The following is a 15,713-nucleotide window of genomic DNA, read 5'->3' as shown; positions in this document are numbered from 1 at the left end:
CCAGAGCTGGCTTGGACTAGCAGCACCTTCTGAGGATGCATTACCCTGTAATCAACTACTAAGGAGTGCGCAAATGGCATCTGACACTACTACCCCACGTTTCAGAGTAGCAGCTGTGTTAGTCTGTATTCGCAAAAAGAAAAGGACTTGTGGCACCTTAGAAACTAACAAATTTATCTGAGCATAAGCTTTCGTGAGCTACAGCTCACTGCATCCGATGAAGTGAGCTGTAGCTCACGAAAGCTTATGCTCAGATAAATTTGTTAGTCTCTAAGGTGCCACAAGTCCTCCTTTTCTTTTTACTACCCCATGAGACCACAGTGAATTCCACAATGTTTCCATCCCTGAGTAAGCTAAGAATTCTAAGGTGGCACCTTGACCTGGTTCTCTACAGCACCAGCTATCGAGGCAGATACCACAGGAGATATTTAACAGAGAATTAGACAAGTAAGAGCTATTGCCATCCTTGTTTAGTGAAGGTAGAAATCAGGAACTTACTAACAATGTGAAAGGAAAAGTCTGAGTATTTGGCAAGTAAAGAATAACAAGGAAGGGTTCAGGAGCATCCAAAACACAATACAAATACAGAGCTGTGGATGGAAATAAGTGCATTCACCAGCAGTCCCTTTGTATTAATTACTACCCTTTTAGTGCAATGCACATCTCACCGCTGCAGAAACCAATGAGCACGGGTGGTAACTAGCCCAGGCCTAGCTTCCTCAGTTACAAATTCAGGACCTGAGATGCAATTCATTGTTTCAATCCAGATGTCAGGGATGGGAAGATCTGATTCAAAACTGACCTGCGGGTAGAAGGTCGAAGCTGTGCGTGGGCTGCGAACAAACTCCATAAAGAAGGCCCCATCCTGAAGGCATCGGAGGAAGTAGAAGCAGCAGCAGCAGCAGCAGTGACAGGAACAAGGAGGTGAAGAAAAGCAAAGACAGCATTGTGCAAGTGTGCAGTCACCACAGGGAGGGAGTGAAAAACCAAAAAGACACCTCCATCCAGATAGGCAGGCAGATCAGAGTTCAGAGCATCGGCAGACTCTGCTCTGAGACATTCCACCTCCCTGTTACAAATGCCCCAGACAATCACATGAGACTATCACACTAATCAGGGGCCTGGCCAAGCACATGCAGCTCTAAGCACAGCCTCAAAGTCTATTATGGTGTAAGGGAGAGGGAGAGAAATTCACTGTAAAGAAGCTCTTTCACCAATGTCAAAGCATGCACAAATTAAATGGGCACGCCCCCTCCTACACACATACCTGGCATGGACTCTTCCCTTGCTGCTAACCAAGGTATTGTGCCAAGATTCTCTCCCGAAAAAAGATAAGGCAATTGAGCCCTTTAGCTTTTCATTTGTGTTTTCATTCTTTGTTGCCTTCTTTAGGCACAAGCCTTTCTCCAATCCGAAGTTACTAAGATGGGCCTGTACCTGGGGGTACATGTACACCTGACTTAAGTCCTTAGGGACTTCACCACGTGGTTATAAACCTGGCACCTTCTTTGGTGCAGGAACATGGCAGGTAAGCTGTGGCCCCAATCACAAATGCTAATACAAGTAACTTTACAAACTGCCAGGTGTTCCCCGAATGGTTTTTGTACCAAGCTAACTCATCATGCTAACCACTCATGGTTGGCTGAGAACTACCCGCTAAGCTGATCCACCATAGTGTCCTGCAGCCTGGGAAGGTGCATTTTGGTGTGACTTTGACTCAGAATGCTCCCTCTTGTCTGTTGATATAACACACAGCTGTGGTCGTGTCTGTCAGCACTTGGATTGTTGATCCCTGGGGTTGCAGCAAGGATGCCTTGCATGCCAGGTGGATGGCTCCGAGCTCCAGGATGTTTATGTGATGCATGAGGTGATGTATTCCAGAAGTCTGAGACATGCTCTCATTGATGTTTTTGGGTGAGGCTGAAGTTGCTTGATGAGGTTTGCTATTGTTCGGAATCTTTCATATACTAATGGAAACATTTAACTGTAACCTGTGAATGTGAAAATACCCATTGCTCTCTTTAAAATCTCTATTTGTAGGTATTTATAAAAGAGCTTTTCACTGGAGTATCCGGACACTGCCAGTGACTGATGAACTTGTCTGAACTCTACACTAAATCTTCCATGAAGGATAGATTTTAATATGGCTACTTTTTGATTATGGCCAGCCGCATTTGTGCTTAGAGCAAGGTCTCCTATGTAGCATGTGATAAAATACTTTGCCAGTGGACTCAGCAGGAATCACTGACAGCCAAGCTATTCCTTCCTCCATCTGTAGAGCATGCTGGTTCCCCATATCACTCTCCTCCCCCACGTCCTGCTATGTGAAATCCCAGCAATGCAAAAAGTAGTGTGGTTTTTAACTAGGGAAGAGGAGAGCAGAAGTGCAGGCTACTATGCAGTAGAGGTTTAAGAGGAGATTTTATAGCACAAATTAAGGTCTGAAGGTTTGCAAATGTACTTCAGTCTTAACGTTCTGCATCTAGCTTTTCCAAGTTTAAGTGTATTGACCCTGTCCTCTCATGGAGCTCAGTGAGGTCCATGTCTCCAACATAAATAAGTTTTTTTCTTAGTGAAAAGGTCAAAACTTAAGTGCCAGTTCACTTGGCAATACAAACTACATTCCAACGCAGATCTTCAAGGGGATGCTGTATATGCCCTGGATACTGTACCATCGGGCACTTTCTTAATGGTCAGTGCCAGGGCACCAAAGGGGCCCTTCTCAGGCTGTTGGCTGCTCCTTGACAGTTAATCGTGAGACAAGTCAGACTCATGAATCTTGTGTCATGACTCAGTAGGCACCTGTGCCTCAGCTCTGGAGCAGTGCTCATGACGACCCCATCAGACATTATGAAAGCCAGAACGGAGGCAAATAAGTGCAACTTCTTGGTCAACATAGCCCTGGAGGCTTAGGGTGGAATCTCGGCTCCCTGGGGCTCTCATGGAGAATGACAGACTGGAGGACTGAGGTCTAGAGCTGCATCCTTCCTTTCAGTGTCCAATGAGGCTTACAGAGTAACAATTTTAAGCAGCCTTTGAGTTTGCTTAGAAAAGAGGTGATATATGGTAAATCGCTCAGGAACACATCCCTCTCCTAAACAAAATAGGCACTTAGAGAGCTCATCATTAAGTGGCATTGAAGCTTCCCACAAGGGCCAGGTTTCAAACCTCGGAGATTCAGCTTCTGCCATTTTGCTAGAGCCCCTGTATGGGGCTGTGTATGTGGTGTTTCTGTCTTAAAACCTGAACCTGTCTAAAATAAAGCATACCAAGTTGTGTGTGGTCAATGGGCAAGAAGACTAACTTACGACTAACTGAGCACAGTGTGCAGAGAAGCAGGCCAACGCGCCAGGGGTTCTGTCTGTCACAGGTGTTTAGAATGAACTGAGGGACAGCTGGACCTGCCCCACCCTTTCTGCCTTGGGGGTGTGGGGGGAGCCACAAGGACATTTAGGATGCAGCAGCAGCTCCAACAGACATTGCTAGCTTAAAAAAATCTGACCTCACATGCATGGCACATATGCGAAGCAAGACTGGAATCTATGTGTACAATCACTCCAAGAACTCTCTGTTACTTGAGAATGTCTCCTCTGAAATTATCAACTAGAGACTGGGCCAGAGTGTTGTTACCTTGCGTGGGCTGTCCACATAGGTGGGAGTGATGGCAATACTCCCACTCTCAGCAGGTTGGGCAGAGCTCTTCCCAGCAAGCATTGCTGCCTGCTGCTCCCCCAGGGTCCTAAAACAAAGGATAAAAAGCCATAAAGATTGTTACATAGTGTCCCAGGTTGGACCATACACTGGCTGAAAACTATTGTTTTGGGAGGAAGCATTGGTGTGCTTTCTAGAGACAGATGCTTTCCCCTACACTCAAGCTCAAAGGGGTCTATCAGTTTTTTAGAAAAGGATGATTTTACCCCATATACACAATACCTTGGAGCCCTGAATCTATTAACTGCTTTTCCTAACACACAATACTTGCTGCCCTCTGAATATGTTCAAAGCTCTCCCCTAGTACACTAGCATCACACTCCTTGTTTTCAGTGGTGTATCTGGTACCAGCACTCTTGGAATTTACTCACCATCATTCCTAAATTATTGCTGGTAACACATCTACTTAGCCTCAGTTTTACAGCCATTTTAGGCAGACACTTTTGTGCAAATGCAGCTAACGTAGAGCACTTTCCACCAGGATTTGCAAAAGGAATACTACTAGAGTTTATAAAACGCGACCAACTCCTTTGTCTTATGATGGGAGTTGTTAGAGTGAAAATCTCTTACAAGTAGCTGAGCATTTGGTTGTTTTTTAAGAGGAAAATGGCAGTTGGGACTGCAAAAATAGATTATGTCTTTTTTTTTTTTTTTTAAAAACCATGAACCTATAGACTATTTCTGCCTGAGCTGACGTATCTCAAATATGGACATTCAGTCAAAACAGAGCCAGGACACAAATATTTTTCAGATATAGAAAAGAAGATAAATTGACATTTCATAGAAAATGAACAGGTGCTTCCCCCATCCCACAATGTATTGCTAAGCCCAACACAAAAACAGAAGGAAGAGGTAACTAGGCCCTGGTCTACACTAGGAGTTGAGGTCAAATTTAGCAGCATTAAATCGATTTAACCCTGCACCAGTCCACACAACAAAGCCCTTTTTTTTCCCCGACTTAAAGGGCTCTTAAAATTGATTTCCTTACTCCACCTTAGCGCTGAAATTGGCCTTGCTGGGTCGAATTTGGGGTACTGTGGACACAATTCGATGGTATTGGCCTCCGGGAGCTATCCCAGAGTACTCCATTGTGACCGCTCTGGACAGCACTCTCAACTCAGATGCACTGGCCAGGTAGACAGGAAAAGGCCCGCAAACTTTTGAATTTCAATTTCCTGTTTGGCCAGCGTGGCAAGCTGCAGATGAGCATGCAGAGCTCATCAGCAGAGGTGACCATGATGGAGTCCCAGAATCGCAAAAGAGCTCCAGCATGGACCAAACAGGAGGTACGGGATCTGATCGCTGTATGGGGAGAGGAATCCGTGCTATCAGAACTCAGTTCCAGTTTTCGAAATGCCAAAACGTTTGTTAAAAATCTCCCAGGCCATGAAGGACAGAGGCCATAACAGGGATCCGAAGCAGTGCCGCGTGAAACTGAAGGAGCTGAGGCAAGCCTACCAGAAAACCAGAGAGGCGAACGGCCGCTCCGGGTCAGAGCCCAAAACATGCCACTTCTGTGATGAGCTGCATGCCATTTTAGGGGGTTCAGCCACCACTACCCCAACAGTATTGTTTGACTCCTTCAATGGAGATGGAGGCAACACGGAAGCAGGTTTTGGGGACGAGGAAGATGAGGTTGTAGATAGCTCACAGCAAGCAAGCGGAGAAACCGGTTTTCCCGACAGCCAGGAACTGTTTCTCACCCTGGACCTGGAGCCAGTACCCCCTGTACCCACCCAAGGCTGCCTCCTGGACCCGCCAGGTGGAGAAGGGACCTCTGGTGAGTGTACCTTTTAAAATACTATACATGGTTTAAAAGCAAGCATGTTTAATGATTAATTTGCCCTGGCATTCGCGGCTCTCCTGGATGCACTCCCAAAACCTTTGCAAAAGGTTTCTGGGGAGGGCAGCCTTATTCCATCCACCATGGTAGGACACTTTACCACTCCAAGCCAGTAGCATGTACTCAGGAATCACTGTAGAACAAAGCATTGCAGTGTATGTTTGCTGGCGTTCAAACAACATCCCTTCTTTATCTCTCTGTGTTATCCTCAGGAGAGTGATACAATTCATGGTCACCTGGTTGAAATAGGATGCTTTTCTTAAGGGGACATTCAGAGGTGCCTGTTCCTGCTGGGCTGTTTGCCTGTGGCTGAACAGAAATGTTCCCCGCTGTTCGCCATGGGGAGGGGGATGAGAGGAGGGCTAGCCACGCGCTGGGGGGGGCGGGGAGGCAAAATGCGACCTTGGAACGAAAGCAAATGTGCTATGTATGTAATGTTAACAGCAAGGTTTACCATGAAAGAGTGTACGCATTGTTCTAGAAAATGTGTCTTTTTAAATACCACTGTCCCTTTTTTTTTCTCCACCAGCTGTATGTGTTTCAAGGATCACAGGATCTTCTCCTTCCCAGAGGCTAGTGAAGATTAGAAGGCTAAAAAAAAACACATTCTCTGACCTCATGCTGTCCTCCCACACTGACAGAGCACAGACGAATGCGTGGAGGCAAACAATGTCAGAGTGCAGGAAAGCACAAAATGACCGGGAGGAGAAGTGGCGGGCTGAAGAGAGGGCTGAAGCTGAAAGGTGGCGGCAGCGTGATGAGAGGAGGCAGGACTCAATGCTGAGGCTGCTGGAGGATCAAAGTAATATGCTCCAGCGTATGGTTGAGCTGCAGAAAAGGCAGCAGAAACACAGACCGCCACTACAGCCCCTGTGTAACCAACCGTCCTCCTCCCCAAGTTCCATAGCCTCCTCACCCAGACGCCCAAGAATGCGGTGGGGGGGCCTCTGGCCACTCCACCCCAGAGGATTGCCCAAGCAACAGAAGGCTGGCATTCAATAAGTTTTAAAGTTTTAAACTTTTAAAGTGCTGTGTGGTCTTGTCCTTCCCTCCTCCGCTACCCCTCCTGGTGCTTCTCTCCTCCACCACCCCTCCTGGGCTACCTTGGTAGTTATCCCCCTATTTGTGTGATGAATGAATAAAGAATGCATGAATGTGAAGCAACAATGACTTTATTGCCTATGCAAGCGGTAATCGAAGGGAGGAAGGAAGGGTGGTTAGCTTACAGGGAAGTAGAGTGAACCAAGGGGCGGGGGGGTTCATCAAGGAGAAACAAACAGAACTTCCACACCATAGCCTGGCCAGTCATGAAACTGGTTTTCAAAGCTTCTCTGATGCACACCGCACCCTCCTGTGCTCTTCTAACCGCCCTGGTGTCTGGCTGCGCGTAACCAGCAGCCAGGCGATTTGCCTCAACCTCCCACCCCACCATAAACGTCTCCCCCTTACTCTCATAGATATTGTGGAGCGCGCAGCCACCAGTAATAACAGTGGGAATATTGGTTTCGCTGAGGTCTAAGCGAGTCAGTAAACTGCACCAGCGTGCTTTTAAACGTCCAAATGCACATTCTACCACTATTCTGCACTTGCTCAGCCTGTAGTTGTCCAGGCTGCCTGTGTATGGCTTCATAAGCCACGGCATTAAGGGGTAGGCTGGGTCCCCAAGGATAACTATAGGCATTTCAACATCCCCAACAGTTATTTTCTGGTCTGGGAATAAAGTCCCTTCCTGCAGCTTTTGAAACAGACCAGAGTTCCTGAAGATGCGAGTGTCATGTACCTTTCCTGGCTATCCCACGCTGATGTTGGTGAAACGTCCCTTGTGATCCACCAGTGCTTGCAGCACTATTGAAAAGTACCCCTTGCGGTTTATGTACTCGCTGGCTTGGTGCTCCAGTGCCAAGATAGGGATATGGGTTCCGTCTATGGCCCCACCACAGTTAGGGAATCCCATTGCAGCAAAGCCATCCACTATGACCTGCACATTTCCCAGCGTCACTACCCTTGGTATCAGCAGATCTTTGATTGTGTTGGCTACTTGATCACAGCAGCCCCCACTGTAGATTTGCCCACTCCACATTGATTCCCGACTGACCGGTAGCTGTCTGGCGTTGCAAGCTTCCAGAAGGCTATTGCCACTCGCTTCTCAACTGTGAGGGCTGCTCTCATCTTGGAATTCTTCTGCCACAGGGCAAGGGAAAGCAAGTCACAAAGTTCCATGAAAGTGCCCTTACGCATGCGGAAGTTTTGCAGCCACTGGGAATCGTCCCAGACCTGCAACACTGTGCGGTCCCACCAGTCTGTGCTTGTTTCCTGAGCCCAGAATTGACGTTCCACCACATGAACCTGCCCCATTAGCACCATGATGCCCACATTGCCAGGGCCCATGCTTTGAGAGAAGTCTGTGTCCATGTCCTCAACACTCTCATCACCGTGCTGATGTTGCCTACTTGCCTGGTTTCGCTTTGCCAGGTTCTGGTGCTGCATATACTGCTGGATAATGCGTGTGGTGTTTAACGTGCTTCTAATTGCCAAAGTGATCTGAGCGGGCTCCATGCTTACCGTGGTATGGTGTCTGCACAGAAAAAAGGTGCGGAACGATTGTCTGCCATTGCCCTGACAGAGGGAGGGGTGACTGACGACATGGCTTATAGGGTTGGCTTACAGGGAATTAAAATCAACAAAGGGGGTGGCTTTGCGAGAAACTGAATGGCCCCCTGAAGAATAGAACTCAAAGCCTCAAGGACAGAACTCAAAACTTGGTTTAGCAGGCCGTTGATTTCACAGAAGGAGGGAAGAGAAAATGAATACAAAACAAATCTGGTCTATTTCTTGTTTTGAGCCACTTCATCTATCTTTATACATCTTGCTGGCAGCAGACTGTGCAGTACGACTGCTAGCCATCGTCATCTCCTGGGTGCTCGGCACAAGACGGTGCAGTATGACTACTGGCCATCGTCTTCTTCTGGCTGCTGATTAAAAGAGAGTGCGCTGCCAGTAGAACTCAATCGCCATGAGACGAAACTTAAAAGGGAAATGACCTGGCTGAGTCACTCCCATGTTTGCCCAGGCGCCCCTAACCTCATCGAGTTCGGTTAAAAGAGCACCTAGGACTACGTCGATGTCGGCTACCAGTCATACTGCTCTGTCTGCTGCCAAAAGGCAATAAACTGCTGCTGTGTAGCAATGCAGTACCGCGTCTGCCAGCACCCAGGAGACATACGGTGACGGTTAGCTGAGCGGGCTCCATGCTTGCCGTGGTATGGCGTCTGCACAGGTAACTCAAGAAAAAAGGCGCAAAACGATTGTCTGCCCTTGCTTTCACGGAAGGAGGGAGGAAAGGGGGGCCTGACGATATGTACCCAGAACCACCAGCGACAATGTTTTAGCCCCATCAGGCACTGGGATTTTTTACCCAGAATTCAAATGGGCAGCAGAGACTGCGGGAACTGTGGGATAGCCACCCACAGTGCAACGCTCCGGAAGTCGATGGTTGCCTCGGTACTGTGGACACACTCTGCCAACTACATGCACTTAGAGCATTTATGTGGCGGGGGGGGACACACAATCGACTGTATAAAAACGCTTTCTCCAAAACCGACTTCTATAAATTCGACTTAATTTCGTAGTGTAGACATACCCTAGGAGGTTTGAAACTTGCTTATACTGAGTTGTTAGCTACCAGTGCATCCACACCCATACCTAATCTTTAGTGTAGACATGATTTAAAACAAGGTAGCTCAGTTTCTAAGATGCACCAATATCAATCACATTGGACCAGTGCAAGACATGTCTATTCTAGAGGGTTTGCATTAGTGCAGCTACACTGGTGGCTGAAATCTCAGGTGTGGATAAGGCTTTAGTCTTGCATCAGAAAATCAAATACACTGAAGGTATTCCAATAGAGAGGGAAGGAAGCTCACAAAACTAATGCGCAAACATAATTAACCAGCAGCGTATCCTACAGTGTATGAATTGTGGCTTCAAAAATCCTTCTGCAAGACTCATCTCCCTGCTGGTGTCACCTGCTCAAGGACTTGAATCAATTCTCTCCTCGTGTGGGAAGGTGCATTCGAGTGTGTGTGTAAAACTGATTAGCACGAGTGGGCGTTAACAAGGAGTTAGAATGTCTGTGATAATGGGACTTACTCTCAAATCCACCCACAGCACTGAGAGCAAAGCAGACTCTTGTGTGATCACAAAGTGGAATTTGGAATCACACCAGCGATTCCCTGTTTAGTCTCTTTCCTCCCTGTACGTTATATTTCCTGAGTTGAAGTAACTGTCCTGCCACCTCCTCTGAAGTGTTTTAGTTCATAATGAAGATTTTGAATATTCTAACAACATTAATCAGGAGATTCAAAATAAACTCGTTGTGTCATTAAAGATCTTGGTTTTAATCCATAAAGATCTCTACAGTTTGGGATCTGGTTAGCTTAGAGACTGCCTCTCTCCCACACACCATTCCAATGGACTAGATCATCTGAGGAGCTATTGCTGTCAGTCCTAGATGGGCACAACTGGATTGGAAGCAGGGTGTCTTCAGCAACGATCTGGAAATAGTTCTGTTTGCACTGACATTGGTACAGCCTTCCTGTTGGCTTAGTCTTAATACATCACACACATTACATCGGATGTTTAATACCCTCAGAACAGTAATAGAAAGGAAACAGTGATGTGTTACCTCCTTGAGATATGCAATAGCTAATGGATATAAACGAGCATGAACATGAACTCCATTACTGGAATGTGAGTGTAGTTGAGAGACCGTCTGATGTTATAACTCAAGGATGTTAATGACATATCACTGGACGCTACAAACCATATCCCCAAACGTTTTATGAACAATTCTGTACAAAGTAATGCTATACTGACTGCGCTGTATCCTACCAGCTGGAGGGGAGGATCTCAAACGTGGAGCTCATTCCCTCTGAACTGTCAGTGCCAGAGATGGTCATCCTTCAGAGCCTGGTGCAAGGCTCATCTTTTTAGCCAAGACTTTGCTGGGTGGATCTAAACGAAGGCACTTCCTTACCACTCTCTCCACTTTCCTTATTTTGCTCATAGTGGGCAGGTGATTAATTCAGGGGTAGGGACAGTATTGCTGCCCATAGCAAGTGGTACAAACATGTTTCATGTGTGACGCACCAAGGTACCATGGTGATGATCTCCTTGTAAGCTACTAATATAATCTTATCTCTTTGCTACCCTTGCACTTGTACAGATGTAACATACCCAGTCCTACTGAAAGGAATGGCATTTCCCCACCATCGTAACTCCTCTCAGGGAGCAAAATCTGAGCTGTTCCCTTTGTTTGATGATAAATTCCCCAATGTGCTGAGCCCGTGCCAGGTGGGTGCTCTGGGATAAGGGTGTTTATTAACTTAAGTGTTGAGACTCACTTCTGACTGGCTTCCATTTCCAACAGGGCTGAGAGGGCAGAGGTTCCCTTCTTCCCAACAGGCGGCCCAGAAGGCTCCAGAGAGTGAGTGGAGATTGGGCCAGCCAACTGCAAGCCTTTCATAGCAGCCCCTTTCTAAGCAAAAAGGAACAGAAGAGGAAACAATGAGTCAAGGTCTTCAAGGTTCAGCTGAACAACAATAAAGTCAGACCTTATAACAGTGATAATATTTTGGAGACAGCACCTAACAAAAGAGCAAGGGCTTCTCTACACGGGGAAACTAACTAGAATAGCAATTCCAGAATAGCTCCCCATAGGGACACTTTTCCAAAATAAAAGTGACTTTGTTCTGGAATAATTACTGTGCTCACAAAATGGAGTAATTATTTCAGAATTTATTCCAGAACAGTATCTCCACACAAGCGAGTTATTCTGAAATAGGTAAGTGGGTCATTCTCCCCCTTTCAGATAAAACGTAAGACAGGAAAAATAATTAGACTGCCCTGAACTAGCAAAGTTACGAAACATACCCTCCTTCACTTATACACTTCTGAAGCTGCACAGGACTCTTTGGGTGAATTTCATACACTTGCAAACAATAACTAATAGTACTGGCCATTTGGTGATTCTCAAAGTACAATTATAGACAACGGATCCACCAACCTGTATCACTTCCTCCACTCGAGCTGCTGAGTGCAGCACTCGGCCTGCTCAGTTCGGAAAAGTAAATTGTTCCATTCCATCGAGAACAGGGATCTCCCAAGCATCATTCCCTTAGAAGCAGGATGCACAATGCCCCCACATTCACCATTGCCACAGTACAAAGCAGTGCAAGAGTCCTTCAGTGGATGGTGGTTCCCAAATATCAGTCTTGTTTCAGCAACAGACTGTCTCTGAGCAGAAAGCAATGCAGCCAACAGGCTTAGTGTACAGTACAGCAGTGCTTACTGCAATGCCAGTCAATTGGGAAGGTCACTAGAGGGCTAGAAATGCTTCAAAAATTCAGGCTCTCACCCCACTAAGGTTTAGTTACAACAGTGACTCACCCTGATCATCCGGTCTGATCGATGGCGCCGACGAATGCGATTCAAACCCTCCACAAACCGGATGAAGCCATCCAAGAGCTGCCATTCCTCTTCATCAGAACGGGGCTTGTCTCCATACACATCACAGTGTGCTTCACCTTCTGTAATCCGCTTTGTGGCACTGATGCAGGCTGGGAGCAGCAGAAAGCGCGTCCTCCAGAATTTCAGTGACTCAATAAGGCTGGAGGAAGGAACACAATGGACAAATAAAAAAAGCAGACGGTACAGCATACATCACAGCTGTGAATGAGAGATTCTATAAAACATAGCTGTGTGCCAGCTTGCTTAGAGTCCAACATGTAGATGACAATATCCCTGAGTTACATCTGCAAAGATCACCATGTCCCCACTGCACTCCCACTTTAATTAACGGAGTTAATACTCGCTTGCATCCATGGTTTTAATGGATCTCATGGCTGTGCCATTAAGCATCAAATGTCCTACATGTGATGGGGCATTCAGTAGGATGAATGTCAGTGGGAGGTATTTAGCACCAAGCATGTTGAAACACAGTACAGAAAAACTAATTTCCAGGTTGATAATGTCACACGGACCCTCACTTTTAATGTAACCCATTAGGCAATGCCGTAACAAGTTTTTACTGTAAAAAGCAAAGGAAAATAAATTTAAGATATACAGGCTAAGGCACAGAGGATTTCAGCTGAGACTTGAAATGAGATGGAAAGATACAAGGAGGTGGGTTCACTGGATAGACGATATAGAAGAAAAGGGGCTCATCACCTTTGGGGATACTCTGTGAAGGGACAAAGAGAAGGCCAGTTTTAAAGTAGACAGAGGGACGGAGTAGAGTTAAGCAAGGTCTGTGACTTGAACAAGTCCATAGAAGGTTTTAAAAACTAAGGAAGGAAAATTTGAATTGTATCTAGAAATGAATGAGAAGTCAGGGAAACTCTCCAAGGATGACAAAACATCATCATATTTCTTTGCATGCCCGGGGAATGGAGGAGGGTAAAAAATAGATCACAAATACCAGCATGCGTGAGACTTTGCACCAAAATCAGGCAATGCAAAAATGGTGCTATGTAAAATTCAAATAAGTTAACAGAGCTGCTAATAGCATATCAATGAAAGCAGGTCAAACACTCCCTCAAGTACCATGTCATCAGAGGTATTCAAGCCTTTACGGAGAAAAATGTTGGATCAATTGTAGATCAACAGGAAAAAAGAAAAAACAAAAAAACAAAAAAAGCATAGGACAAAGAGCAATTAGGATGGAAAATGAGATCTCTCACCTGAAGTCTTCAGAGCCAGCGGAGCAGATATACTGATCCAAGTAATTCCACTTGTACTCTTCCAGCCGCTCATGGGAGAACTCGACCCAGCAGGAGACAAATTCAGAGTCAGAGTGCGAAGGGCACAAGCTGTAGGTGTAGTTTATCTGAGCAGATTCATATGGATACCTGACAAAAGACAAAGCTAGCCTCACCAATCCTGGCACTATCAACGGCAGCTCCTCCTTGTAATAGAAGGCACGGAATACAGTCATCCAAGCAAGTACAGGTAGGAGGAGACAGCAAGTCTACTGGACAGGTGGTGCTAACTTACTTGAGTGGAGAGATACTCACTTGGGCAGGTATCGAGTGACAGTAATTATTTTGTCCTTTAAGATGACTTTGTGGAACGTACGGCCCATGCTCAGCCAATACTGATCTTCCTCCTCAGGTTGGTTTCGTGATACAAGGCCTATAAGTAATGCATAAAGAGAACATCTTTCTGTTAACCTATGTTAATAGTCACAGCTTTGTTGCACAAACTGCACCTATACTGTAACATTCCATGAATGAGCTTCCAAACACAATTTAAACCAAGCGTCATCTTTAATACTGTTTCTCTGAGGAAGGCTTGCTCAGCAAGATCAGCAGTAGACATGCTGCAGGAAGTGTTGTGCACCTAACTGATGGGCTGGTAATTTCAACATCATTTTCCATCCTTCTCTGTGCTTCATTCCTGGAGCTAGCCCCTTAATGTGTTGTTTTTCCAAACGAGTCTCACCATTTAAGCCTCCGCTTCCCACCCGAAACCAAGAAGGGTAATAGTTCTAGTTCCTACATTCACCTCCCTCAAGCCTCCCCTTACTTTAACTCTGTCCAAAAGACACCATCATTAACAAAATTTTAAATCAAAGCTTGCACTTAGACTGTGATTCCAACACAGGGAAGTGGGACCGCATTCCCCCACATAATCTAGAGCCCATCTACACTGGCTATTAAACTGCGTTAGCGGAAACATGGTTTTAAGACAGTTCTGGCTAACCATGCTCACTCTGGACTGGACACAGCCATTTTTAAGTCATGTTTCAAAAAAGACTTATTCTAGACTAAAACTGGAGAGAAAAAAAAGTTTCAGAAATAGCTGTACCTGTTCAACAGTGACTAGGCAAACTATTTAAACCTGTGTTAGCCTGAACTATGTTAAACTGGCTCACCTACATGTTTCAAACCCCAGTGGGTACAGGGCCCATTTTTTATAAGTCTCCAAATAGAGGTCAGAACTGCTCTCCTGGATACACTATGCAATCCCCTCCCTCCCACAACCCCATATCCATCTCCTGCAGTCACAGCTGACTCTCCATTGTCTGCAGTGGAGTACTCCAGGACATGTATCACAAGAAATACGGGGGTTGTTTGTTTTTTTTTTATTAAAACAAACAACTGGAAATCTCTCCCTCCAAGTAACCAATCACAGAAGACAAAGTAAAACATGAAGAGAAAGAATGAGTCACACTGAGAGGGAGGGTTACCACCAGCTCTTACTCCTGATGACTGCGGAGGCTGTTGGGGGAAGAGGAGTGAAGGAAAGACAGGACAGAATTTATTGTGGAGAAAAGGAGCTACAAAGCAGGTGACGCTCACCTCGGCTGTAGAGGGGGCTGCTGCTCAGAGGGGGTGGTACAGTGGTAGTTGGTTTCTGTGGTTTGGGATGCACAATGATTTGATATCCTTGCATAAGACGCTGACAAATGAACTCCTCAAACACTTGTTGAGCTGTCATCTGCACACCTTCCTCATCTCTCCTGAGCACAAGGGGTTAATCACAAGAACAATCAGCATAATGAACTGACCACACACCTGCTCTTGTTTCCACTTTTCCCAGTTGAGGCCCTATTACTGCAATGGAATCTGCACCGGTGGAGCCTTGTGCCTGCACAGATCGACTTGCAAGATCAGGATGTAAGACAGTTGCATTTCTATCGCTTCTATCAACAGTTCATGGGGATGGATATTACCAAATTGTCTGCAAATATTAGCTGGCATTTTGCAAACAATTTTGAAGCTAGTGAGAATAAGAGGTATTCTGACCATCAAGATTTATTTACAACAGCAGAAGTTAAACTTCTGACAGTTGTATTTTTCAGCACTTGTACTATTTAGCAAATATATTCACAATGATATTCACTTCTATAAGACTTTCCATCAGAAAGTCACAAAGCAGCTCAGTAACGTGAATTAAAACTCAAACACCTTTAAAAAGGGGAGAATACTTTCCTTCCTCAGAAAGGGGCAATTTAAAGCACAAAGAGATTAAAAGATCATCATTGCCAATGAGCAGGAGAGCTGAGAATAAAACCCAGAAGCCCTCACTCCCAGTGCTGTGCTGTAGCCAAGAGCCCTTATTATCCCCTTCTTCTCCTGAACACTGGTATCCTGCTCTT

The 15,713-nt window shown here is 45.8% G+C and overlaps 1 protein-coding gene across 8 annotated transcripts in view; it reads right to left on the bottom strand.

Annotated features, from left to right (window-relative positions):
- The window catches only part of DEPDC5 (DEP domain containing 5, GATOR1 subcomplex subunit), a 66,475-nt gene that overhangs the window by 17,722 nt on the left and 33,040 nt on the right, over positions 1 to 15,713 (bottom strand). For 6 of the 8 annotated variants that reach the window (XM_084649038.1, XM_084649042.1, XM_084649041.1 and 3 more), the window contains exons 27-33: positions 14,914 to 15,074; positions 13,627 to 13,744; positions 13,294 to 13,461; positions 12,002 to 12,221; positions 10,957 to 11,090; positions 3,631 to 3,739; positions 803 to 865 (exon numbers count right to left, since the gene is read on the bottom strand). In XM_084649038.1, the coding sequence (XP_084505164.1) occupies positions 803 to 865; positions 3,631 to 3,739; positions 10,957 to 11,090; positions 12,002 to 12,221; positions 13,294 to 13,461; positions 13,627 to 13,744; positions 14,914 to 15,074 (973 nt within the window). The remainder of the gene's footprint in view (positions 1 to 802; positions 866 to 3,630; positions 3,740 to 10,956; positions 11,091 to 12,001; positions 12,222 to 13,293; positions 13,462 to 13,626; positions 13,745 to 14,913; positions 15,075 to 15,713) is intronic. The other 2 variants (XM_084649043.1, XM_084649044.1) reach the window with 1 other exon arrangement.

Source organism: Lepidochelys olivacea (assembly GCF_965140295.1).
Source record: "Lepidochelys olivacea isolate rLepOli2 genome assembly, chromosome: 15".
NCBI lineage: Eukaryota > Metazoa > Chordata > Testudines > Cheloniidae > Lepidochelys > Lepidochelys olivacea.
This window is presented reverse-complemented; position numbering and strand designations above follow the sequence as displayed.